The sequence below is a fragment of the Calidris pugnax genome, unplaced genomic scaffold (assembly GCF_001431845.1).
Source record: "Calidris pugnax isolate Ruff unplaced genomic scaffold, ASM143184v1 scaffold52, whole genome shotgun sequence".
NCBI lineage: Eukaryota > Metazoa > Chordata > Aves > Charadriiformes > Scolopacidae > Calidris > Calidris pugnax.
In genome coordinates this window covers 1,357,530-1,385,194 of record NW_015090811.1, presented here as the reverse complement: position 1 = coordinate 1,385,194, position 27,665 = coordinate 1,357,530, and the positions used below count along the sequence as shown (strand labels likewise).

At 43.5% G+C, this 27,665-nt stretch overlaps 1 protein-coding gene across 2 annotated transcripts in view; it reads left to right on the top strand.

Annotated features, from left to right (window-relative positions):
* Positions 1–27,665, top strand: part of MECOM (MDS1 and EVI1 complex locus) — a 401,603-nt gene that overhangs the window by 361,597 nt on the left and 12,341 nt on the right. Inside the window, exons 4-10 of one of the 2 annotated variants that reach the window (XM_014938837.1) lie at positions 1,938–2,040; positions 4,226–4,442; positions 7,204–7,351; positions 8,351–8,504; positions 14,571–15,930; positions 18,034–18,121; positions 21,021–21,047. In XM_014938837.1, the coding sequence (XP_014794323.1) occupies positions 1,938–2,040; positions 4,226–4,442; positions 7,204–7,351; positions 8,351–8,504; positions 14,571–15,930; positions 18,034–18,121; positions 21,021–21,047 (2,097 nt within the window). Of the gene's footprint in view, positions 1–1,937; positions 2,041–4,225; positions 4,443–7,203; positions 7,352–8,347; positions 8,505–14,570; positions 15,931–18,033; positions 18,122–21,020; positions 21,048–27,665 lie in introns of both variants that reach the window. The other variant, XM_014938838.1, reaches the window with a different exon arrangement.

The window sequence follows — 27,665 nt, the reverse complement described above, 5'->3', positions numbered from 1 at the left end:
CGCAGCTTCCTTTTCAGATGTGTGGAGGCCACTATACTCCTGGATGAAAAAAACCAGTTTTCAATACATTTATCTTAATAAATGGAAAACCCAGCATCGCTTCAAGCAAGTACTCACTGGATGCGGCGCTGACATCGGATTTATTTGCGGGATTTAAAAGCTGGCTTCACTTAAATGTGTTTGTTTCGGCCTTTGATCAAATGAAGTGTGTTGCCCCAGCCACATCTCCAGCACGCTGGAGCCCACACAGCAGCCCCGTGTCCTTTGGTGCTGATGGCAGCATTGGCTCCAGAGGGAATTGTGATGCCAGGCGTTCACCTGGCTCCATGAAGAGACTTGAGACTCTCTTGGCCCCTTGTGCCCTGCAGAATACTTGGTGGAGTTCGAAATCCCCTCAAGGAGAGGGTAAAAATTGTGAGCCCAAGCAGACCCAGCTGATGGTTCGACCAGGACAGCGTGGAAGAGGAGGGAGGTGCAGCCTTTGCGGATCAGGCTGCCCATGAATTCCTTTTCCTGGCTTTTATGGGGAAAATTGGCCATAAGCAGGGGGTTGTGGCACAGATACCTTGTGCCCGATGTGTTTTGCCAGCACTTTTGGCATCTGGAGACATTGAGTACCAGGGCGGTGGGACGAGCTGGCCCCAGCAGCCTTCACTGCTGCTGCCCTGCACACCTCCTCCAGAGCTGGTTTTGGGACAAGGCAAAGAAAAAAGCCCCAAATCCGAGGAAATGCATCTTGTTTCGTTATTTTGAGGTCTTCAGCCCATCTGTGTGCAGAATGAAACCATTAGGCTATACGGCCACCTCCTGGAGGACATGGGTATGTGCTCGGCTGCCGGGGCCACCGATGGGTGACGCTTCATGAGCGATGGGGCCAGGAGGACACCCACCCCTCTCTAGATTCCCCTTCCTCCTGTGGGACAAACGCATCTGTCTGACCTTAAACAGGGGGGTGATTCTCTGCCTTTCTCCCCACGCACCGAAATGAGTTCTGAGAGTTAAGAGTTCGAGAGCGAAACCTTTAAAAAGACATTTGTCTGAAAAAACGCAAATGCATCGTTATTTTTTTTTTTAGCGTAGGAAACGTAGCTGTCATGTGTTTTTGTTTAAAAAGGCCCGAGGAAGTTACTAATATTTATTTGAGCTGCTTCGTGGAGCTTTTTAGTGCTGTTCACATTTCCTGCTGAGACAGAGAGCAGCCAGATGGATTTTGGGAATTTCCTTTCATCGGAGCCCAGCGGTGCCGGCGCACGCTGGCCGTGGGTGCAGGGACCCACGGGAGCAGCCCCTGCTTCTCCACCAGGATCCTTCCCCCTGGCACCTGTGTAGGGGGACCGGGTGCCACCGGCCAGGGTCACCACTAGCAGATGTGGTTGATGGTGGCATTTCTTCATCCAGGACCGATTTTTGACTTTGATTCCTGTTTGAAGCTAGGGGGTATCTAGGCAGGTTTGTATAAGCCTCTTGCCTCACAGCTTTCTGGACTGTGTAGATGGTTGAAATGGGGGGGTTGGGTGCCTACAGTTTAATCAGCAGCATCTTTTCAGGACAGTTTTAGTAGCTTTTCCCAGCAGGAGTTATCTCCCTTACGTGGATCGCTCAGGGATGCGTTTTATGGCTACGTTGTACGTGGGTTTGGTATAATTTGTACTAAGTGTGCAAATTGCTGGTGATGTTTGCAGTCACAATGGAGCTCATTTTGCAGCGAAGGTTGATGAAATTGATTATCCTTTTCATCCTCATGGAGCCCAAAGCCCCAACGGCTCTGGGGCTGGAAGGAGCAGAGCTGCCATGGTCAAAGTGAGCACCTCTGCAGCAAATGGCAACCAGCACCCACACTGGTTTTGGTCCTGTAATACTCACTGGCAGTGGTTTATGCCTTTTTACCTCTTGTGGTAGTCACATTGTTTTCTCCTTTTATTTTCTTTCCCTTGCAGATATTCTACAGAGTGGTAGCAGATATTGAACCAGGAGAGGAGCTCTTACTGTTCATGAAGAGTGAAGATTATTCACATGAAACAATGGCTCCCGACATTCACGGTTAGCTGCTTCTCACTGTCTAATCTAATAGAATGTATCATTGAAATTAAGCAAAATATTGGGGAGATTTCTCCAGTGTTGGAATCCTCTTGAAATCTGTGATGGCTTCCCTGCAGCCGGGGAGGAGAGCTGGACCAGGGTTGTGTTTGTCTGTCTTTTGCTCTCCTGTTTCTCTGAAAGCTTTTCTGTGAATAAACTAGTCTAGTATTATGATGAGTCCTTTAGACCTTCTGAGGGTGAGTCTGCTCTCAAAAGCAATGCCACTGAGGGTTCTCTGTTTGTTTTCTTCATCACTCCATCCTGGTCCAACCAGGAGTGTAGCTTCATTCAGTGTCATATTTTGTACCTGCTAATCTGGCCAGCTCTCGTTTGCACAGTTGGTGTTTCTCAGCATTGCATCCCTGCAACTCCTAATGTTCTTCAGGTTTTACCCTCGCTTTCTCAAACCTCTGTGGCAGGAACAGAGATTTGCAGATGTAACTAAGGGCAGCAGTAGGGCTTCAAAACTGAAACTTGATCATTTTTTGGGTATTGCAAAAGGAGAACAAGAGTCCATGCTCTTATCTTTAGGCTGTGCTGCTCCTGAAGGACCTGTATGGTCCCTGATTAGAGGTTCTTTTTTGTCACGTAGCCAAACAACTGTTACTCTGTCCTCTTGAAAAGAGAAAATCTCGAGTTATTAATGTTGCTGTCGCTTGTGAGAACATTTGAGCCATTATTCCTCCTTGTGCTCATTTGTTACTCACTCCACGCATGAATTCTGGGACTGAAACTCCTGAGCAGTTGCTGAGATTTGTCCCCCGCCTCTGGAACCTCCTTTTGCTCTGCTGCCTGTTGGGCAGTGGGTTATACAGCCACAGCAGGACTGGGTGTAGGATATCTGCTTGATGCCCATTAGGTTGCAGTTTATGCTGGTGTGGACATTTTAGAAATTCTCCAAGGATTCAGGGACTATACACAGGGGTTTTCCCATGGCTGTCCTTTTTTATAGCTGCCTGCACGTTTAGAGCAGCATCATTTGTTATCTTAAGAAAAAGGTGGAATTATTCATTCATTCTAACTTGGTTTTGTGTTTATTTCTTTTTTTTTTTTCTTTTCCATAGTGGTAACTTTGTTTAGTTATTGCTAAATATGTCCTCCTTTTCAAGCCTGGTGTTTTCCATGCCTGTGGTCAAGTAGCTGTTGTGTAAGTGACACCAGAGGAAATCTCTGCACTGCTCTGTCCCAAAGGGCTAATTTAGAAGCAGACTGAGTATTGCTTGTGGACAGTGGACAGCAGAGCACTATGATGCTTTCTCTGGATCAACTCAAGTGTCGAGTAGCGACCAACCACATACATTTGAGATTTCAGCCAGATTCCTCAGTGCATTTCTGACTTGGAGCCCCGGGACATTTATGTCTGCAGGGCAGGTAGCCCTGGAATCAAGCCAGGGTGTCTGACTCCTCGTCTGGACCATCAGTAGAAAATCCAGCAGAAAAAAAAAAAATACAGTGGGATGCTCCTCTCCAAGTTTGCTTTTTGGGATTTTCTTCAGCTATTCTATTCTTTTGCGTGAATTATTAATTAATGGAATGCGGTATTCACCTCAAAGTTACACTCTAGTGATCTTTACACTCATTTTCAGTAAGAAACACATTGTGACCAGTTTTATGACATTTAAAGCAAGGCCCCCTGTCTTCATTACTCCAACTTTATGTATCTTTCTCTTACTTTGAGCAGGCTTGGGTGCTGCAAAAGGACTCCAATGGAAATACAGAAACTTTCAAAAACTTTATAAACACTCTTTTGGCTATTCTAGATGCTGATGTTCCTGTCTAAGTCTGTGTCCTTCATTCAGAAAGGCAGAGACTGGCAGCCTCCACTGGATGTCCACCTTAGATGCTGCATATCCCCATTTAGGATCGTATTTAAACACACTGATTTTTGTCCTAAGCCAGTGTTAGGGATCCCTCTTGGATGTTACCCAGACAGTTAATAAGTAGTACTCCACTGTCATAAGTTGTAGAATTAAGGCATTATTATAAAGCATTCTAAGGCATCCTTGTTTCTTTTGAGGTTCTTTGTCTATTTGTCTTTGACTAGCCATTTATTTAACCACACTTCTATGGAACTCCTGATGGGATGGTAGTTAAAATGACTGAAAACTGATGTGAGCTCCCTGTCCCCAACCCATTTGTCTTCCAGAGGAGCGCCAGTACCGCTGCGAGGACTGCGACCAGCTCTTTGAGTCCAAGGCTGAGCTTGTAGACCACCAGAAGTTCCCCTGCAGCACACCTCACTCCGCCTTCTCCATGGTGGAGGAGGACTTCCAGAAAAAGCTTGAGAATGAGAATGACCTTCGGGACGTGCATGAAATCCAGGAGTGTAAAGAGTGTGATCAAGTCTTCCCAGACCTACAAAGGTAGGAATGGATGCTTAAAACGTGATGGAATGAGTCAAATTTTGTAATTACTTCAGTCAGATCGTGCAGGGCATCAGCCAGGGCAGGTGCCTTCATCTTCTATACAAACCAAAGATGAAGATGAATAGGACTTTTGTGCTGGTTGGTGCTTTATGGCATAGAAATCAGCAGAGTCTCAATAAATCTTGAAGGTCCTTAGTTTAATTTAAGGGACCCTTAAATTAAGAACCGGATCTTCTGACAATCTGATCTTTAGGTGACATGAATTGGGCTGGTTGCAGTGAAATCAGAGGAGTGATCATAGTTCAGTTGAACTAAGGTGTTGGCTTCGTATTTTTAGGTGGAAATAACTTCGAACATCTCTTAGATGTGTTCAGTGATGTTACCAATTTTATCTTTGCAAATAAGCTATACTAGCTAAAGGCAGGTTCTAGTTGTTAGCATATATATATGTCTATATGTTAATTTTTATTTATAGTCATATTGTCTTGAAAGACTGGGTTCATCTTTTTCTAGTCTCTATCTGCCTATGAAATGGGTAGATTCATGTGCATATGTACCTGAAATACGCATAGAATGTCAAAAGAAAGTGAACTTTTATATGCTGAAGATCATTTACGTATTTCCTGTCACTGTAGCTGTTGTGGTTAATTAAAATACCATACTGCAGTGCGGATTACGGCAAATTTTGCAAATTACTGGAAGATATTGAGATATTGTGCCTGCTGAGGGTTATCCCCTCTGGACAACTGCTTCAGATGCTGGTTGGTTCTGCAAGATGGAGCCTGCTCTCCCAAAACACAGATGCTCCTTGGCTCCTCTTGTCGGAGCAGAGGTGGCTCGGCATCGCGCGGGGGGTCTCGGATCGGCGTATCGTGTGACCTGATCCTTAACGCTTCCACAAAATTAACGACACCCAAATGAAAACATCATGTGCCAGACATCGCTCCCCCGCGCATTAGGTCAACCCCGCTGAGTGGGAATTTGTGCAGGCACAAGGTCTCATTCACCGGCCCATGTTGAGCAGTATGTGGCTCTGATGCATGTCTAATTTTCGGGCTGGGTGATTGATTGGAAGGGGCTGATGTAGGTAGATCAAGTCAAAGCAGCGTGGGCGAGGCAGGAGTCTGGACTCTTTAACATTTTTCCATGTCGTGAGTTTTTCGGTGTTAAAGTTCTTTTCTACCTGCGAACCAGAGGACAGTATCTAACATATGGGAATCATTGAGGAAATGTAAATTTAGCTTAAAATATGAAATATTAAAGAGAAAGGGCAGAAAACAAAGAACGAGTCATCATAAATAGATGGGCAGTACGGTGAGAAAGAGTGAAAAATGAGAGAGAATGCAGTCATTCTCTGAACTCTTGAATTATTGAAAGGCTAATACACCACAAAGACAGTTCACAGCAAAAAAGTACCAAAGTGTGCTATATCCAGATTATATAAAACAAAAGACCCCAACGAGCCATGCTTGAGGGTGTGCGTAATTAAATGAGGAAAGAGCTGAGCAGGAAGATGGAGATCTGGGGGGCCGGGAGCTGGTTCCACAGCCGGGGACAAGAGTCTCTCTAGGTCTTACCATAAATTTGTTTACCAGTGCATGATGGAGAGTGAATTGTTATAGAAGTATTAGGAGGGGAAGCCAGAATTATTTTACTCCCCTGAAGGAGTCTGAGGGGGTAGAAATAAAGAGCGTCCACCAGGGTGAAAGCATTTCCATTACCTGTGGCTGAGAATGCAGGTTGCTATTCGGGCTGGACAACCCAAACCAGACTGGGAAACCTGGCAGGTTTTGTCCAGTGATGCAGCAGAGACCAGTGGGAGCTTCACATGAGGAGGGACTGATCCCGTTTGGCATCCCAGGATAAAGATCCCAGTGCCTTTTCTGTGAATCCACTCTTAGGTTACATAGTGATCTTTCCTTAAGCAAAACCTTATGCAGGTGTTTAAAAAAATATATTTGCTGCAAATGAATAATAAAATTCATTTATTAGTGAATTTTATTATTCATTTGCAGCAAATATATATTTATATTTTGCAGCAAATTCATTTATTAATGAATTTTATATCTTTTCTGAATAAAATTCAGAAAATTCAAAGACAAATGTGAATTCAAAGATGTGCAGCAGTAATTAGGTGGGGGATTAAATACCTACTAATAGACTGAATAAACTACTAAGATATGAATGAATAAACAGCTACACAATGGAACACTGTACACAATAATTAAGTGTAACTCCAGTTGTAGTGTGCTGTATTTAGAGGCTTCTTGGGCTGATTTTGTCCTACTCCAGGGGAGTTATTCCTCATCTATTCCTGCTGTAAGAAAAACTGACTCCCATCAGAGGAGTGGAGTGATGTCAGGTGGTGAGATCCAAGGTGTGTTTAGAGGGAAAGTCATACGGTAGAAACAATTCAGACTGCAGGGAAGAGTTACCAGAGTGAAATACTGAGAGGTGTGTGAAATAATCTCCGTAGGGAGAGAAGGCAGCAGCATCTCCTGGAGCATTTGCAAGTGGCCTGGCAAAACATGAGAGGATATATTATTCTGGTGGGGAGGAGGATGTTCTTCCTCCTGGCTGGAGTGAGCTTGGTACTCTAAGGACTTGGGTCTAGGATTGGCATAATAAAAAAATTATTATTTTTTTCTCTCTGTGGTTATGTGCTCTGCTGTCTCCTCTTCCTATGCTGATCTTCAAACCTTCACTAAACCTGTGTATGTGTATAGGACCTCACTGAGCCCCATTCCTGTTTCCACAGCCTGGAGAAGCACATGCTGTCGCACAGCGAGGAGAGGGAGTACAAGTGCGACCAGTGCCCCAAAGCTTTCAACTGGAAGTCCAACTTGATACGTCACCAAATGTCGCACGACAGCGGGAAGCACTACGAGTGTGAAAACTGTGCCAAGGTACAGTGAATTTGTAGGCTGCCTGGAGCTTCTTGTGCTTCTGGGTGCGCGAGAGCGTGGAAGTGGGGATGCCCGGGGCTGGGATGCAGGATGGTTTCTCAAGGGTTTACACATTGACTTTATTAATATGTTATTTTTCTGCCCTCTTTGATTTGGAAGTGGCTGTGGGGTCTGAACTGAGTGCTGTTGCAGGATGCTGAGCATTCCTGAGCTCAGTGACTTGCGAGGACTGGTGGGGTGTAAGGACCACTGAGGGGCAAGAAACCCTGGGGAAGGGCCGGGCAGGTGGGTCCCCAGGCCGTGTGCCAGCTGGTGGGGACCAGAAACTTCAGGACACTACTGCAATATCAGTCAAAATAAGGAATAGCAATGGGCCCCAGCTGTGCTAAGTGAGCACAGCTCTCTCATCTCCGGAGCATCTCTATCATTTCCCAGCACCGGGCTTGCTGTATAGATTATTTGTGTAGGATGTGGGGCTCTACGTTGGTTTTTTACCAGATTCCCAAAGCATGAGGACTTTCTCATTTTGAAGTAGATTTGCTGCAATAATGGGAATTTTATATTCAGCTGACAATCATAAGATGCAACCAAAGCCTGGCTGCTGGGGCTGGGTCATGTACGGGATCTCTCCCGGTCACACACTCAGCTCTATAAAGTATTTCTGTTGCAGTAACACAGAGGTTTTGAGCCATCACATCTTAACCCATTTTCTGTGAACTCCCTGACCTCGAAAGCACAATTTCTAATAGCAGGGACACATGCATGTGCTGCAGCAGCTGCAGAAGGGTTAGCAGATCCCCTAAATCCTTGGCTGATGCTGGAAAACAAGCCCCTTCCCGCTGCTGCCCATTAGCGAGGCTGTGATGCAGCACACAGCCACGGTTTTTAGTCTTAAATACTCCCAAATAGCTCCAAGGTTTGAATTTTTAAAGGCTCTTGTAATAACTGGCTTCTTCCGCAGTCAAGTTTCTTGGTTAATCAGTACTCATTTCCTAGCAGGTTTTCACGGACCCCAGCAACCTTCAGAGGCATATTCGTTCCCAGCATGTTGGGGCTCGTGCTCACGCTTGTCCAGAGTGTGGCAAAACCTTTGCCACTTCTTCAGGCCTCAAACAGCATAAACACATCCACAGCAGTGTCAAACCTTTTATATGTAAGTCTTCAACTCAACGTCTTTGGTTAAGTGTTCTTTTCTTTTGTCGAAAACGCAGTGTGATCTGGAAGCCGGAGGTTGTGTCGTGCTCCCTTTGAATTTCCCCGCTGTGAGTGATTCAATGAGCACTGGGTAATTCATTACTCCAACGCAGAGCATTGTTGTCATATGGTTTTCCTTTTCAGGCAGACTCTCAGTGCTGTATAAATGTACCTGTTGCCTCTGGGATGTTTTTTCCGATGCAAAGAGCAAGCGGGGAGTGAGATCAGAATCATAGGATCATAGAATTGTCTAGGTTGGAAGGGACCTTAAAGATCATCTAGTCCAACCATCAACCTAATTCTGACAAAAAAAAAACCCAACAAAACAAAACCACCACAAAAACCAAAAAAACACACCACTAACCCATATTCCTGAGGACCATGTCAATCCGTCTTTTGAACATCTCCAGGGATGGTGCCTCAACCACTTCCCTGGGCAGCCCATTCCAATGCTGGATAACCCTTTCCGTGAAGAAATGTTTCCTAATATCCAATCTGAACCTCCCCTGGTGCAACTTGAGGCTGTTTTCCCTTGTCCTATCTCCTGTGACCTGGGAGACAAGACCCACCCCCCCTTGTCTACATCCCTCCTTCAGGTAGTTATAGGGCGCGATAAGGTCTCACCCTCCTCTTCTTCAGACTAAACAACCCCAGCTCCCTCAGCCTCTCCTCATAGGACTTACTCTCCAGACCCCATCTCCAGATGTGGTGAGAAGGAGCCGTGCCAGGCTCGGTGGCTGCAGCCTCATGGCTTTGCACCGTTCCAAGCTGCCTGCTCCCCTTCCCGCTCCTCTGCACCAGCACCAGCCCCCCGTGCTGGATATGCCCCCGCTGCCCAGGGCAGAGGTGGTGGGAATTGGGCAAAACCAGCAGTACCTGGAAGGTGGCTTTGCTTTAGGAGTTAATTTTGGGCCACAAAGACTCCGCAGCAGATGCCATGACTTTTCTGGAGTTGGAATATGAACCGTAGAGGCAGTGACTTCAGCCAGAGGAGCTCGCCACCCGTCTTCGAGGCTCCTTTGCATCCCCAGAATTTAAGTATTGAGGGGAGCTGTTAGATCTTTTCCAACAGCTGCTCCAGCAGTAACACTCGCCTCGTATGTGGGGCTGACTCTGTACTGGGCTGTAGATTGTGTTTACTGCTGAGCCAGGTCCTGCTAGGAGATGGAGAAGCTGGGTGCACGGCAACGTTGCTGGTTGCTTTCGTTCCCTTTCAGGCAGAAAATATTCAAGAGTATTGTTCTTGGCAGCTCTCATCTCCACCACACTCTTTTCAGGCATCTGCTGTGTCTTGAATGCCACCTTGTTGCCACCTCCCCTACTTGTCTGCTAAATTTCTTAATCTTTTGCTGCTCTCAACAATAATTTACCAAAATAGCAACACCACACCTGGGCAAAGTGGGCACCATGGGCTAAAATGTTTCCTCAAGGGGAGGAGGATTGGATTGAAAGACTCATTTGCACAAAGTCTATGTGTCTGCCTTTGGGTTAGATAATACTTTTGATTTGGCCTTCTTGAATGAGAAAGTTTATAACTACATCCAATAATAAATATTGCTAATAATTTTTAAACCTGATCACAGGCTAAGTAATTATGTTTCAAGATTATAATTGTTAGAAAACACTAACTTTTGACTAGATAGGAAGTCTGCAGATGTCCTGTTGCAATGCCCTACGTAAAAATCTCCAAGTAGCACCTCTCCTAAATGAAATAATCTCTCAAATGCTCTTGGTTACTGTTTATTCTGATAAATCAAAACAGCAACTGGTATTCTCTGTATGTACAGTGTGAGGGATGAAAACCCATTGAGCAATCCACGAACAACGGCCACGTAATTGCAGAACAAAAGGGTTTGGAGACCACATGTTCAGTAGGCTTTGCTGAGCAATGGGAGGGAGGTAGGGTCACCTAAAGGAGATATCTATTTTCCACCAGAAGGCCACACACCATGATTTACTCGTACCAGTCTGTTTATGGCAACTGTCTCTTATTACAGTACACCGCCCAAGCTTGAGTGAAAACTCACCAACACTAAGGTAATTACTCACTGCCTTCACAAAATCTCCAGCCTCTCCAAATAGAAACCACATGCCATAATAGACTGAACATATTCAAAATAGTACTTACAGTAATTTTTTTAATAAGCAGAAAATATGCAAACTTAACTGCTGGCTAATTTGGGGTCCAGAGACAATCATGGTACGGAGTCTGCATAGGCATGAGATGGATTTTTTGCAATTTGGGAGTTTGTGTTAAACCTGGGGTTCGTAGATCAATAAAAGCTGCAAGGAGGTAAGCTTCCCTTACAAGTTAGTTGCTTAGAAGTACAGCACTGAGATTTAAAGGGTGTAATAAGGTGTAACAGGAGAAATCAAACCCAGCTTCTGTTGCTTTGGTACGTGGAAGCAATTAAAGTTGATAACCGCCCCCCATCTACTAAGTTGAAGCAAAGCCTTACTTGGGAATAAAATTCATGGGATGAAAAAGAGGTAGATCTTGTAACAGGAAGTTATCTGGGGAGTCCTGGCTCCTGGGAATATCCACAGAGGTGGAGCAGGCAATTTAGACATAGAGTGTCCTCCAAAATCAGCCGGGCATTGGGTGTGCTCTTCACTGATGCCAAGTTACATCCAGGCTTCAGGTTATGATACCCAAAAGTAAGACCACTCTGGGGAGTAAGGGCTCTGGACCTGGGCCCAAAATTTCCTTGCAATCTTTGAGAGCCCATGGATTGAATAGGCTGCCTGTTAAATTAAAGAGGCACCTTGAGCAAGCATTAAATAGTTTTAAATATCTTTTATGCTCGAAAAGGTAAAGTCGTCAGTACAAATATTAATTGTTTGATTAGGTTTATAATAACAAATATTTACATAATTTAATGGCACTGCCATTATTAGTTTAATTTAGTTTTAAAACAGACATAAAATATATTTTGTCAAATGATTAATTTGCATCTTCCTTAATAGTTTGTAAGGGTATCTCTCCATTGTAAGTGTATATTTTTGCCTCTCTCTGCAGTAGAATATTTCTCGGTTCTGTTGACTTTTGAATATATTAATATGGAGAATAATAATTTAATAATGCATCAATGTTCTTTAAGGGAGAACTTCCCAAACTTTAGGAAGACCAAATCCATGCCAATACACCCCTTCTTACCTGCTTGCCACTCTAGCCTAATTGAGTGAAGCGTTACATTTATACAGTCATGTGAATAAGAAGTATATAAGAACAATACCTGGTAAAAGATCAAAAGTTCACCAAGCATGATTTATTTTTAATTATACATTAGCCAAGCCTTGTAAATGTATGCACTGGAGATTTTTTTTCTGTAAAAATATGTATGGTCTAATGCTCTGCTGCTGTATGTTAGGTATAACTATCAGTGTTGATAGAATTATCCTGCTTGACATAAGGAGAGGAGTTGGGCCATAATATCCGAGCTGAAGCTTGTGCAAACCTATGGATATATTGCTTGAATTATACCATTTTGGTAACTTTAGTTTTGGTTTCTGTGATCAACCTGATAGGAGCAGGGAGAGCTTTTGGTCTAAGACCTCAACAGGGGCCTGATTCTGTACCATGAAGTATGGAGGTGACTTTAATTTGTGGGAGCAGAAACCTTATGCTTGCAATTAGCCTAAAAATAGGAGAAAACATCAGAAAAATCAGAGCTTCATACTGCAACAATTAAATGACAAATAGTTCTATATTAAATAGAAGTTTTATGTTAAATAGACAAATAAAATATTTTCAAAAAAAATGTCCTTATCCAGATAAAATCAAACATTACCAAGGAACTAGATTTTTTTTTTCCTTTACCTCTCCTCTCCTCTCCTCTCCTCTTTCTCCCTTCTTGTCTCTTTTTCCTTTCTCTTCCATCTCTTTTCTTCTTTCTTTAGAATTTTTTTTGGTATTATTTTTCTCTGTTTTCTTTCCCATCTTTTCCTTGTGAATGAAGATCTCCAGCAGGAACAGTAACTGATACACAGCAACAAACACTCTTCCTGAATTACCGCATTGCAAATTTCCTGTGTTTGGGGCCTAATTCTGCGCTCTTTACCCCACGAATTGTCCCGGGCGGGGATGTCAAGGGGAAAAGGGGTGGATCAGGCAGGATCAGGCCCTGGAACAATAGGCGCATTGTTGCTGAGATATGAAGCAGCCCCGCTGAAGAGGTAAACAGTTAAGAGATGACAACAAGTGGTCAAGTTTCTCAAGGGCAGAGATGTAGAGGAGCAGGAAGGTTAGTGAGGGCCCCGGTGCGAGTGGAAGTTAGAGGACGTGATTGCAGTTCATGGGAACCAAGAGTGCAGGATGGGATACATTCAATTCAGTTTCCTTTGCAGGCTTAAAATAGAGCCATTGTAAATTATGTCAGCCCGTCTCGAATCATGAAAATGATTGTTAAAAAGGCCTCAGAATACACAATGTGTATTGTTGTGTGGCTTTGATGTGTGAAAGATGAGAGCTTATGATATAACACAAATTAAATAAAAATAAAGTGGCCACATGCTTTTTCCTGGCTGGGAAAAAAAAAAAAAAAAAAAAAAAAAAAAAGGATTTATTACAGAGGGATAATGCTGCTTACTGATAATGCTGCTGCCTTGTTTTGAAACAAGGCTGGAGCTGATACTGTCAGAAGCAGGGTAGTGTGGAGGTACAGACAAACTCTAGCATCATGAAGAGCACAAGACATAGAGCAGCCTTGGGACTTGCCCAATGCCCCTGCCCATCCAAAGGATGTCAGAAGGGGACACAGAAAGGCCCTGGGGAGCTGAGCATTATCCTCTTCTAAACCACATTTTAACTTGCGGACCCATAACTTGGTTCCCACCCCAATGAACTCCCCAGGGTTTGTAGCAGCCAGAAAATCAGGGACCTGCAAAACCCCATTTGCTTCGACAACACGATTCAATCTTTATAAGTGTCTTCATTCTGCACCAGCAGGACCCCTTCCAGCCTCCTGCTACTGAAAATGGGTGCTGGAAGCCGTGCTCCCATGTGCCAAGCATTGCAGGCTAGATCAGGCCCATGAGCTCAAGGTAGATCTCCTCCCCAGCGTGGCTTCAGGCTTTGTCCAAGGCTGAAGCTGTTCTCATCCCAGAGGAGCCTGAAAGGAAATCCATCGAGCTGTTTTGAGCATCAGACACGCAAATAAATACAGCTGCATTCTTAAAGGAAATTGTTGTGGAAATATAGTGTATTTTTTTCGTGTGCAAGAGACAAAACGGCAACGGTAAGACTAGTAAAGTTATTAAGATGTGGAATTTAGAGTTGCAGCATCCCAGGTACCTGTAGGGACTGTATACATTACACAAATAGAAATGCTTTGGATATGCGAGAGTACTAGACTGAGGTTACTCAGGCTCTAGCCTGGACTTCCATGACATTAAGTTTTTAATTGTAAATGGAAAAAAGTGTTGTTTTTTAATAAGGTTATGCACTTGGAAATGCTTGGTTGACTCCTCCTTCACCTCTTTCGTATCTTTGTGGTCTTGCAGACAGAAAGTTCTGTGAGACAGCTCTGTCTATCTCCTGTCTGGTCCTGCAAATATTTATATTAATGACTAACTTTGCCCATGGGAATAGTGACATAAGTGGATGTCGTTTGAAGACACGAGTGCTGGCTTGTGCAGGGGCACCGGAGGTTCATACGGTGTTCCAGCACCAAGCTGTGGCTCCTGGGGGGGCTCTGGGTGCTAATGCAATCTGGAATGATGGTACCGAATATGCAGCACTGTGCAATACAAAGGGCAAACGAGGAAACTTTGTCTTTTAGTGATTTCAGACCTTTTCTGATTTGTTGAAGCGGGTGTTGGTGCTGTCTTTAGACATTTGTCTGCTTGGATGCCCTTGCTTTGGAAGAGTATGATAGCTTTATGTACATGTGTGTGCCCAGACTTCTCCTTACGGCTTCCTAATTGACGTTTGGCGGGTAAAAAATGGTGTTGATTTGCAAAATTTGGAGGGTGGGGGCAATTACCATAAAGCCTGAGATGTGTTGTTGTTGTTGTTTACATACAGGTGAGGTCTGCCATAAATCCTATACTCAGTTTTCAAACCTTTGTCGTCATAAGCGCATGCATGCTGATTGCAGAACCCAAATCAAGTGCAAAGACTGTGGACAAATGTTCAGCACTACGTCTTCCTTAAATAAACACAGGAGATTTTGTGAGGGCAAGAACCATTTTGCAGCAGGAGGATTTTTTGGCCAAGGCATTTCACTTCCTGGAACCCCAGCTATGGATAAAACGTCCATGGTTAATATGAATCATGCAAATCCGGGCCTTGCTGACTATTTTGGAGCCAATAGGCATCCTGCTGGTCTTACCTTTCCAACAGCTCCTGGATTTTCTTTTAGCTTCCCCGGTCTGTTTCCTTCAGGCTTGTACCACAGGCCACCTTTGCTACCTACTGGTTCTCCTGTTAAAGGACTACCGAGCGCAGATCAGACAAACAAAAGTCAAAGTCCCCTCATGACAAATCCTCAGATACTGCCAGCCACCCAGGATATTTTGAAGGCACTAAATAAGCAACCATCAGTAGGGGAGAATAAGCCAGTGGAGCTTCAACCAGAGAGGTCCTCTGAAGAGAGGCCGCATGAGAAACTCAGTGACCAGTCAGAGAGTAGTGACCTTGACCTTGACGATGTCAGTACCCCCAGTGGCAGTGACCTGGAAACCACCTCGGGCTCTGATCTGGAAAGTGACATTGAAAGTGAGAAAGAGAAATTTAAAGAAAATGGTAAAATGTTCAAAGACAAAGTAAGCTCTCTGCAGAGCCTGGCTTCAATAAATAATAAGAAAGACCACAGCAATCATTCCATTTTCTCACCATCCTTAGAGGAGCAGACTGCGGTGTCAGGAGCGGTGAATGATTCTATAAAGGCTATTGCTTCTATTGCTGAAAAGTACTTTGGTTCAACAGGACTTGTGGGGCTGCAAGACAAAAAAGTCGGAGCCTTACCTTACCCTTCCATGTTTCCCCTCCCGTTTTTTCCAGCATTCTCTCAATCAATGTATCCATTTCCTGATAGAGACTTGAGACCGTTACCCTTGAAAGTGGAGCCCCAATCACCCAGTGAAATTAAGAAGATCCCAAAGGGAAGCTCTGAGTCTCCCTTTGACCTCACCATAAAGCGTAAGGAGGAGAAGCCACTTACTCCCATACCCTCAAAGCCGGCGGCCCCCTCTGCGGCCGGCCAGGACCAGCCTCTAGATCTCAGCATGGGCAGCAGAAGTCGAGCCAGCAGCACAAAACAAGCCGAGCCTCGGAAAAACCACGTCTTCGGAGAGAAGAAAGGAGCCGACCTGGAGCAAAGGAAAGCCTCGGAGTCCTTGCAGCACGCCAGGCCCACCCCCTTCTTTATGGACCCCATTTACAGGTAACAGACTCTCTGCTGCCTTTGAGCATCCTTTGGTACAGGCAGCTAAGTCTGCCAGGGCCACCTGCACATAGTTGTAGGACAACCCTGTCCCTTTCCCACTGTCCCTGGAGGCATCATCCCACCATCCCATTCCATGGGGTGGCCCAGGCTTCGTGCTGACCTGCGGCCCCTGCCTCAAATCCAGGCTGCTCAGGGCAAACCCTGGGTCTGGTAATGCTGCAATTAGCAAGTCTTCATGACTGCCCTTGTTGTAGCGAGTCATTAGTTTAACCTGCGCAGCTTGACATGCAGAAGTTGAGTATATTCTCTTACTCATAAAAGAATTGCCATCAGTATTGAATATTTGTATATTTACTGTGTATTTTTCAACATTGGTTTGCCCCAAATTCCCTTTTTTCCAAAATACTGCCCACTCGCCTTGACTGCCCTCTGCCTTCTCCAGAAGTCAGAGACCATCTCACCAGGTTGCCAGCTGTACACCACGTTTTAGGTTCTTCCTGAATTAAACAGGAGTATCTCATAAGTACAAAAAAAAAAAAAAAAAAAGCCAAATTTGTCCTAAGGTGTATAGAAAGCATGGAAATTGAAAGTGATTTCTGCCCTTTTTTAGCATTATTTGAGCAATGGCTTGATTTTTCCAGGCATTTCATTAATATAATTGAAGGCACAGTGTCTTTGTGTGTAGAAAGCCTAGCCAGTGGGCTAGTTAGTCTGACTTACTGCAGGAAATCAGTGGGACCCTTATTGTTAGCTTCGATGGGTGCACATGCAGACACTGTCCATGAGCTGAGGTTTTAAAAACTAGTGGTAAAATCCTGAGCCCTTGGTATTTCCCAGGAGTGCCAAGATGGATCTCACTGGGATCCGGATTTCACCTGCATCCTGTGTACGTCAGCCCCTCTTTGCCCTTTGCCTTTCTGCTCATATATCTGTAACCATCCAAAGTCATGCATTTAAATTAGTTTAGGGAAATATTAGCCAAAAAAATACTTTCCGGTAACATAAATGACTGATTTTACAGCCTATTGTTAAAAAAAAAAAGTTATTGCCGTGTAAGTGATGTTAATTTATTACTTTATCTGAGAAAGAAATGCTATGGGCAAAATTACTGGAGAATGCTCTCACATAAGACAACAGGTATGCATTATGAAGAAACAGGATGTGATGCTATTTACTGAGATGGTTTTTTGTTTATGCCAGATGGATATCTGTATTAGACCATAGGTTTTCTTTGCGTCATATTAATTTTAAATGCCTGAAGCAGTGGAAATAATGATCCGTGTTTTATGGTCCTGCCTTATAAACTAATGAAATCTGTACGAATTCTGGCCGCATAGAACAAAGCCAGTTGTTACCTTCTTTTGCCAAGAGTTATATCTGCACATGGGCAACGGGCTCTGGCCCTTAAACCGTGCCCATCACTAACAGAAAAAGCAAAACCCTCAAATTTCCACCCTGCTGCTGAATTATCCACACTGAGTTTCGCTGCCTACATGCCCACCTGAGTTGATGGCGATCTTTGCCCCATCACTAACAGAAAAAGCAAAACCCTCAGATTTCCACCTGCTGATGAATTCTCCACACTGAGTTTCGCTGCCCAGATGCCCACCTGAGTTGATGGCGATCTTTGTTGCTGGCATGTGGGATTCCATGTGCCTTTCTCACCCTGTTTGTGCACGGCCATGCACGAGGAGAGGATCCCAAGGTGGTGGCTGTGACATCTCACGTGGCCAGACAAGAAGGGACCCATTGCTCAAGGCTCCTGCTGCCTTGAATTCCTCTCCTCTGAGTGGAGAGCACACTCAGTTGCCTTATTTCTTCATAAAAGTGCTCAGTACTTAGTCATTGGTTCTTATAATAGTTATTACCGTTCTTTTGAAATGGGATTATTTCCTATGTAAATGGTTTAATCTCCCTTTAACGGCGATCAGCAGCCCCCGGCCGCGGTAAGGAGTTGACTGTACTTCCTTATCTTTCACCACTATCTCTGAGAAACAAATTACTTGATGTATAATTGACTGTTTTAAACATGAGTAGCTGTATAATTATTAATACCTGAGACTGATTCATCACCAGCAAATCTAATTTTAACATTTACAGAGTAGAAAAAAGAAAGTTAACTGACCCACTGGAAGCTTTAAAAGAGAAATACTTGAGACCTTCCCCCGGATTCTTGTTTCATCCACAAGTAAGTATTTTGGGAATTTTGATGTTGTAAACAAGCCTGTTGATGCTTCAAAGCAGGTGCAGAGAAATGAATGCAGTCTTAGTCATTTTTGGATTTCCTAAAACACACAGTTTTTGCTGTACCATTGTGGTGGAAAAGCGTAAGCATTGTTCTGAGCTTCTTGATGTTTTTCAGATGAAACAACATGTTTTGATTTTAGAGGAAGCCAGATTCAAACTACATGTACGTTTTAGAACCATGCTCTTCCAAAACCATAGCGTAGCTACCAACACTTGCAGCTACCCGTGTCTTCTTCTGCACTCTGGGCTGTTGTGGTGGAGTCAATGTTGATGACAAGGAGGCTTTGTAGATTCAAAGTCAGACCAGCAAAGCTGAGCATCCCAATTGTCAGTATTTAAGGACTCCCAGAAAACATATAAAACCTTCCACTCAATGCTGTCAAGTCTTATAATGCGAACGGTCCATGTCTTTTAGGTAGCAGTTGTGGGGAATAGCACATGCAGTGACTTCATAGGATCCCTGCTCCTCCATGCCTGCAGACATGCTACATGGAAGGGTTGCTGTGGTGTTTGTAGACCATAATCCTGCTGCTTATTTGCTGAATAACAAAAATTTAGGAGGGTGTCCCTAAAACGGTGTAACAAGTGCAATGTGTATGTAGTTCAGAAAGAGGACCTGTGTGCAAAATACATATTGCTTTCCTTCAACAGCATCACAGTCTCATTTTTTCCTCTTCCTCCTTGCTCAAGGAGGTTTGGCTAAAAATCTGGGTGAAATCTTACGCCTGAAATAAAATGCCCTGTGTTATTTGCAGATTTGAACCCCTTGCTGACTACGGGCTGTTTCGTCCTAGTAGTGACACCCCATACGGGTCTTGTGTTTTAACCACACAACCAGGAGCTGCTGGCTCTGCTTCATCTTCCTCTGATTCCTGGGCAGAACTATGCCAATAATCTGCTACAATTTTTGTTTGGTTGTTGTTGTTTGTTTTTTTTTTTAATGAAGGTGGCATTTGTTATGACCTAAGTTGTATGGAATATATTGTGAAATACAGGACTTCTGGAGAACTGGGGAGAGTGGCTGATGGCATATATAGTTGCAGATGCACAAACATAATGGTATTGCATGGGTGGAGATTGCAGGAAAACACCTCGTTCCAATTCCACTGCCTGTAGGTAGTGAAGGGTCTATTAAGTATTAAAGTTATTGAGAAATTATGTAAAGGATTTAAGAGCAGCTCAGCTCCTCTTGCAGAGTTATCTTATTTGCCCAAGTTGCAAAGCAATGAGTAGGAATTCCCATTCCGCAGCAGATAGTACTAATGCATAAAATACACAAACAGGAGCTCAATTCCCTTTGCGTCCCCTGGTGTAAGACTGGTCTGGTTCCTCGCCATCAAATGAGCGATTCTGTTAGAGCAGCTAAGGAGCTGTAAATTAATAATTAATTTCAATAAGGGCATTTTAGGTGCTGTATCTATGGAAGAAACGATACTCGTTTGCTTAGGCCAGCTAGCTTTTCAGAAGGTGTCAATTGATGATGTTTAGTGAAGTTGGATCAAGAGGCTCTGAAGGTTTTGACGCAGGTTTGGACTGATGGCAGCGGTAGGTAGCGTGGTTGACAGGTGGGAAAGGAGGCTGTTGGGTAAAACACACCAATAGGAGGCCGTGGTGGGCAGGGAAGGAGTTGGATGGTCTTCTACGTAGCATTGTTACTCTGAGTTACATGGGGAACTGGAAGAGGGTTAATGGGCATGCAGGTGAAATGGAGACGTTGGGTATTTTGCCATTAGTCCTTAGGGCAGGATGTCAGGATTTCATTCTTTGTGTTTTTTCATAAAGAGTTGGTCAAATCTATTGTTGGCGACGGAGGAAAGTCCCAGTGGTCCATCATGGAAACTCCCGTGGTCACCAGGTCCCTCAGCGTGAGCAGGAGGTATTGGGTGCCACCTCCATAGGGCAGTGCCAGCTAAGGTGGGGCAGAAGGAAGGCTAGTTGTGCACCCACCTGGCTGAACACATGCAGGGGAGGCACATTATGCATTTTTGCCTATTCCTCCTCTTTGTGCAATATAAAAAAAAAAAAAAAAAATCCGTGGTAAAGATTGGTTTTCATTGTATCACTTACCTTGCTGTCAGGGAGAAGGTCTTTAACTGGATGTGAGAGGGATGGATGCAAAGGTCATGAGTGTAACATGGACTCTTAATACATTGTAAAAAAAATACTAAACTGCCATCACATGTTCTGTCAAAAGAGTAAATGCCAAAATCTGCTTTCTTGCTGACTTTACTGGAAGGGAGTCTCCTGTTTGTGAAGGCAGGATTTGGCTCCGTATTTATAGAGGGCTGGGGAGCGGCTTGCAGGAAAGCTCTTTTTCCTTTATAGTTGTGTTCACTCCTGTAAAAGTTGAGGTGTGGAGTGCACCACAAGTTCTCATTTACTGCTGGCAGGATTTATCTGTGTAAAACATGAACAAAACTATTGTTTGTGTCCTACAAGTTTGTGTTTCTGTAGGTGAATTTGTTTCCGAAACTTGCCATCTGATGAAGTGAGAATTAATTTTTTTTTAACCAGATAATAGAAGAGCTAACAAAAGGATCTCTAAAATAGGTTTCTGAAGTAGAGATTAAAGACATAACCCCTGCAGTCCTCACCCTGTCCCTGTCTGGGCAAAATTCCTCCCAGTGGCAGTGGCCCCAAAGCTATGAAAATTAGCTCATTTAATGGTAATTTGGCATTACAGGGCTGCATTTTTAGGGAGAGAATACCCCGATGCAACAAATCATTCAGAATAACATTTTAATTAGCAGCTTTAAATAAAATCTTAATTAGTAGATTGATTGCAATGAGGGTTCCAATGCAGGAATAATGTGTTGTTTTTGTTTCAATTTTGCTCCCAGTTCCAATTGCCTGATCAAAGAATTTGGGTAAGTTCATTGCTTATATTTTCGATTTAATCATTGTGAAATAAATTGCATAAGAAAAATATACTATGAAAGATAACTTACCACTCAATTATGGAGCATGCCACGCTTTCCTACAGAGTGTTGTAGTGGATAAATATCCTCTTATGTCAAATTGGCTTTTTTTTACATGCCTAATCTTGCCGGTTTTGTTTGGTGAAGGCAATGGGAGCTTTACCTGAGTGAGGGTTTTAAAATGCAGTTTTTGTCCATAATCGACTGAAGTTGTTCCAAGCTGTTTCCTTCAGCGATTGCAGTGAATTTTTCAGGCTGAAATCTCATTAGATTGCAATAGTTATAAATATTTGATCTGCATTTGAGACGATAAAATACAGAGTCTCAGAGGACTTCACGTTTCTGTCTGGCTTTGACTTCAGTGGGAGTTAGTCCCTTCAACAGCTTTGAAGTTTTGAGCTTAATTGCTCATTGCTGTACTTAAAGCACAAATAAAATGCCCATTTATTTGCCGTGTCTGGGTCAAATTTGTCCTGTGTGCATACTTACCTCGTCCCCTTTATGCAAAAAGGAGTTGTGCTTTTTCGTACTATGGGATAAATTTGAGCTTGCTCTTCTATTTTTATAAAACGTTATTTTTAATACGTCTAAATTGTTCACCAAAAAAAAAAAAAAAAAGATGAGGCCACAGCAACTGCTTTTGCAGATGCAACTCAAATAACACCGTGTTTTGTTCTTGTGTTGCTGGCTCCTCAGCTGCAGCGCTGAACCCATAAATACTTGTCCCAGATTTTTCCCAACTTTTCGGGCTTCGGAGGGGAGAGCTGGAGCCAGCCGGCCGCGGCTCGGGTCCTGACTCACTCTCGCTCATCCCTGGTGGTGTGACGCGGACTCATTTCACAAGCCGAAGCCAGAATTTCGCAAAATGAGATGGGAGATCTCCTCATAGTCTTTGCCGTGCGTGTCTTTTTATGGTGCAGGAGCCCTCAGAGGTGCTGCCCCTGCAGATGGGGGCTTAGCCCTGCTCTCCTCTGCTTGCCTCCATGGCACGCTTCGGAAGCAGTGATGGACCTTTGCTTTGCCTTCGTGCGGCTTTTAATCCCATTTTCTGCCTGTCAAGTGATGGTCTGAGCAGCTGCAAAAGATGCACTAGGATCCCGAGGTGAAAGGAGCTAAGCAGGCACCAAAGGACTCCCGTGAGCACCCGTAGATGCTGAATGAGCTCAGCAGATAGGAGGTAGGGTTAGATGCCAGACTTGGAGAGCACAGGAGGTTGTTCCCAAATGTTTTCTTTGCAGTAGAGGGACTTCTCTGTAGCACATGAAGGGGCCGTGGTAGGATTTGTGATTTGGCCCAGGCACCATGAATCCTCTGCTCTCAGAAAAGTGGCTCTGTTTGGGCAAATTTGGGAAGTTGAAAACCCCAGTGCAGTCTCTTTCTTCTGTCTGCTTTCCTTGACATTGGCTTGGTCCTCAAATTTCCGTCATCCTGCTTTTTTTTTGTGAGCATATGTCTCCTGGCCATGGTAGTGCTTTGAGCAGCTGCAGCAGAAATAGGTATTTAAAACATAAAGTGCCTAGAGCAGGGTGCCAGTTCATGGATGAATCTTCATCTTCAGAGATTTGAATATGTCGCACGAGCCTTTCTATCTCAATTCACAGTTGCATGTGCCATATATTTCAAGATTATTTCAGATGGTTTTTCATTGTTTGGCAGGAACCTTATAGTGCATATCAATGGGCAACACCCTCTCTTGAATGGATCATGATTTATTTAGTCTGTAGGCTCTTTCATCCTTTTCAGGTCCCATCAAGAGAAAGTCGCTATAAAGAGGTTGTGTAATTATAGTCAGACTTTATTTGCAATAGTTTTAAGGAGAATAATTTTAAATAATTAAAATAACTGTACAAATAAATGAAAAGAAATTTGGTGAGCGCATTAACAGAGCTTTTATTTTACTGGGCTTATTTTGGGACATGACCTATTTTGTTAGATCAGTTAGATCCCCATCAACTGCATCGATACAGATAGGGTTATTCTGGAACTATACTGCAATCAGCAGGAGTTCCTTGCTGCTGCTTCATAAAGTTCAACCACGTGTGATAGGTCTCTTGAACGTGAATATAGCTCAGCCCAGTTCCATGGCTGGATGTCCAGATACACACAGTTTCAAGACAACAAGTTCACAAGTCGTAGTTTTTAGAGAAAGTGTCACAACTTGAGCTGGGGAGGAAGAAATGCTGAGCTTTAGTAGTTGGGTTTTCAAGATTTCTCTAAATAACACTAGTAAAAATAGAAAGCAAACATTTGAACAATTTTTTTTCCCATGAGTTACGGCCACAAAGTCAGTTGTTTTTGCGATAATAGCAATGAAGGAGTCGCGTTTATAAGACATGAGGTCACGTAATTCATGACATTGCCTGCTAGATTATTGCATATCATCAGGTTATTCTTAAAAAGCAGCAACAACAGACCTTTGCTTTATTTATGCCACTTTTTCTTCTGTTGGTTAATAAATTTTAAGACAAATATCCAAGGCCCCTGCTGATGATATCTTGCCCATTGAAATGTTTATAAATACTTGTTTTAGCCGATTATGGTAATGTCTGCATTTTTGAGTCGGAGCTGGGGAATTGTGACTGCATATTAGTTTGCGTCAGTAGGAGGTTAATAGCCTCTCAGGGAGCAGGAGGGAGGTGGGGGAAAGCTGCTTCCTTTTCCAGACATCTGGACGCAGATAGAATCAACAACTCTTATATATGTAAATCAAAAGTTACTGTTCTATATAAAATACTGTCATTCACCGATGTCAGATTAGGAGCAGACATGACTTGTCCATAAGGCAATAGCTGTATGTAAAATATGTAATAGGATCTTCTCGCTCTCCTGCCTCCTCGGAGAGCTTTCTCCATGGACATGGCAATTACACTAATCCCATCCTTGGGGTCAAGCAGTGCCTTCCTCCCCATGCCCCGTTGAGGGATCGCCACAGCCCTTGGGCGCTCAGCTGGGGTGTAGACCCCTCCTCAAAGTGCTGCCCAGCTGCTCAAGCTGCACACCTGCCTCCCTGGTGGTCCTCAGGGACCATCTCTGGAGGGACGAGGTGGCCACGAGCACCCACCCAACCTCCCAGGACAGATGATGTTGCTAACAGCTTGCTCCAAGAGTTTGGTGGATTGCTGACCAGTAGCATCTCCATGGTCAATACAGATCCTATGGAGGCAAGTCTTGCTTTGCCATCAGCTGTAACGCTGTTTTGAAGGAATTAGAGCTGCTTTGGTTGTGTTGCAGCTGAAAGAGGGAGTTTCATTGCGGAAGAGGGAAAGTCATTTCCTGGGTTAATAATTAGTCAAAAAAACCCCCCAGAACCAAAACCGTGGGGGTAAAAAGGGTGAGACTAAATTAGTGATTTTTACAATCCTTGAAGATTATCGGTGAGTCCACTTTAAAGTGTGACTGGGATCTGAACCGTGGCATGTGTGTGTAAATGACATAGGAGGAAGGGTGACCAGGCAAAGAGCAGAGGTTGTGACTGCTTATTGAGACTAGTTAAGTGCAAAGCTGGCTGTGAAGATTTTGCAGAAGATTCACAGAAAGCTGAGTCACCAGGGATTAAAACAGCAATAAAACTCAATGTCAGTAAGTACCCAGTAATACCGAGGGGAAAGTGTGACTCTTAACTCGTGTCATTCAGGAAAAAGATCTTGGAAGTTGATAGTTTTATGAAAATATCATCCAAGTGCTCAGCAGAAAGGAATTGAAAACATCATTATGTTATACTGCCATCAGGTCTTGAATACAGCTGAAGTCCCTCTCAAAAAGGACATAGTAGAATTAGAAAAGACACAGAAAAGTGCAACAATGATGATCGGAGGTAGGGAACAGCTTCCACACAAAAAGAGACTAAGTAGATTTTGATTTTTTCAGCTTGGAAAAGAAATGCCCGAGGGAGCTGTGCCCCAGCTCTGTGAGACCATGAATGGTGAGCAGAACCTGAATGAGAAATGGTTATTCATTAGATTTTACAATACACCAAAAAAAAAAAAAAAAAGAGGGGCACCCAGCTGAATTATCAAGCAAAAGGCTTAAAAGGAACAAAAGCCAGTATCTTTTCATATGCACCTAATTAAATTGGTGAACTCTCCTTGACAAAAATATAAATGGATTCAAAAAGGGGTTAGCCAAATGAATGGGAGCCGCAACCACCAATGGCCATTCAACACTGTAATCGAGATGCAACCTCCAATTAAGGCTGTTGGCACCTCTCGTTGCTGATGTGTGACAGAAGACACTGGGGAGAAGGTCTGTCCCTTGCCCTCCCTCCTGTGCATCCCCTGGGGCCAGGGTACTGGCTTCCCAAAACTCTGTGTGCGTGTTGCAGGATTATAATTCCTGCTTGGGTTTGGTGCCTGAGTTAACAACAAACCCTAGATTTCTCATTGCTCAAGTAGGTTAAGATTTTGCAAGTAGACTGATGAGCAGGGATGTCCACCTGCATATGAAGTAATTTAGAGCATTTTGTGGGTCTTGGCTGGCAGCATTTTATGGGCTGGAACAAGCCCAGGTACCCATCTTGCTATAGGGAATTGCATCCTGAAGCCCCTGAACACTACCATGCTCCAGGACTTCTTAAGAAAATGCCCAGATCTTGGTTCTTGCGAGCCCTATCTCCAGCAGACAGTAAATGCTGTAATTATCCTGAGAGCAGTGGAGTGCCACGGCCTTCTATCAGCAAAGGCTCGGGGCCGAGCGCTTCCCGTTGCTGCTGGTGCATTTCTTGAAAAATATAAATCATACCAGGTAACTACGTGGATCAGCCTTCAAAAAAAAAAAAAAGCCAAACCAACAAACACAATAGTCATTCCTACAGTGAGAAACGTATTTTTAGAAAGCGAGTAATACTTTAAAATAATTGGAAGTGCTTGTGTTTCCGCTGAACGAGGGATTTAAGATGAGATGCTGATTTCATACCTATTTTGGGACTGATGTAATCCTGGCGGCGGTGTTGGAGGTGGCGCTGATCTGCATCGCCGTACATCAGAGAAGAATCTGTCTCAGTTTCTCCTCTGCAAAATCCTGGTAATAAGAATTAAAAAAAAAAAAAAAAAAGCATGACTAAGCCATTTTAAATGTAAAGGGGAAAATAGTTGCTTTAATATATTACTGTAGGGGACCGTGTACGTGAGAAATGGTGATCCAAAAATGATTTAAACCCACTAGATAATGAAACTGACTTGAATATTAAATATACATAAATAAAACATTTATTATACTTCTCAATGCCCTTATTATTCTTAACCATAAATATGTGCTATCATAACCCATGGACTGTCTTGTCACTGCTAATCAGCCCCAAGGCCAAAGGTCATTTTTCATTCAAACCATTTATTTTCCGCAATTGCAAAATAGATGAGGGGTTTCTTGCAGGGAACAATTAGAAGGAATTAAAGGCAGTGGCAAGTCTATCGTAAAAGCTTCAAGAATCAATTCTGACTAAAGAAAAAGGTGAAGTCGTATAAAAAGAAATATATGGTAATGCTGAGTTGTATGGGTTGATAATGACATCTCGGTGCCGAGATAGAATTACCTCCTCTCCCAGCAGCATCATCATTACATATCTCACGCCTGTGATCAGTACATGTCAAAATCCTTCATATTGACAAATGTGCTGTCCACTTGCATCTGTGGAGAATGTTTTAGCAGCTGAGTGATTATGAATCAAACCCCAGAGCTTACAGCCCCTACTGCCTTGCAATGCTTTCACATTTGTTGCCTGACAAGTAAATGTATCTTGACTTCCCTCTGAGATTTTTTTTTTTTTTTTTTTTTTTTTGCACCGTGTTTGATGAAAGACATTTGGCAAATTGGCAGTGGTACCCTGTACGTTGCAATTTGTCCTCAGCATTAGGAATCTGAGCATGAAATGAGAGGGCAGGCTACAGGCTAAAGGGGAAAAAAAACACCCAGCCCAAAGCCCGAGCTAACCAGCACGTGAATAGTCATTTCAGGAGACAAACGTGCAGGTCTGCCCATTAAAGTAGAATTTAGAAAAAAGACCAACAAAAATGCATTTTTTCCCATTAAAATAAAATTTTAAAGTCGCAACAATTGGGGCGATCTCTTACAGATTTTGAAGAATGGGAAAGGTGTGACCAGCTGAGGAGGAGTCAGCATCTTGTCTTTCATACAATTTCCTCCTCCATTAAAAGCAAGGTGTTGCACAGGGCTCTTGCTGTGGGTTTTGTGCTCTGTGGGTGAGATCTTCAGATCTTGGGTTTCTTTTTTTTTCACGTGTTTGTGGTGTTACGAAGAGGCAGATGGTGACTCTAACCTGTCAGTAGGCTCAGCAGCAGTCTTGAACCCTCCAAGTGACAATGTTTTGAGGTTTTGGAGCGGTTTTTCATGGTCAGTTCCAGACATCTTAAAGGAAGATGTTCTCCATAAATTATTTAGTGCCCAGTACCTGAAAATTAAAGCCCTTTAAGACAGCTAACCGAGAGCAGAGGCGTCTCAAAGTACATAGGGTTTACATGCAACTAAAGGTAGAGCAGGAATATTATGACATTGTAGACAAACAGGATGGGCATCTAGCAGGTAATATAAACACATAGCATCAAACCGACCAAA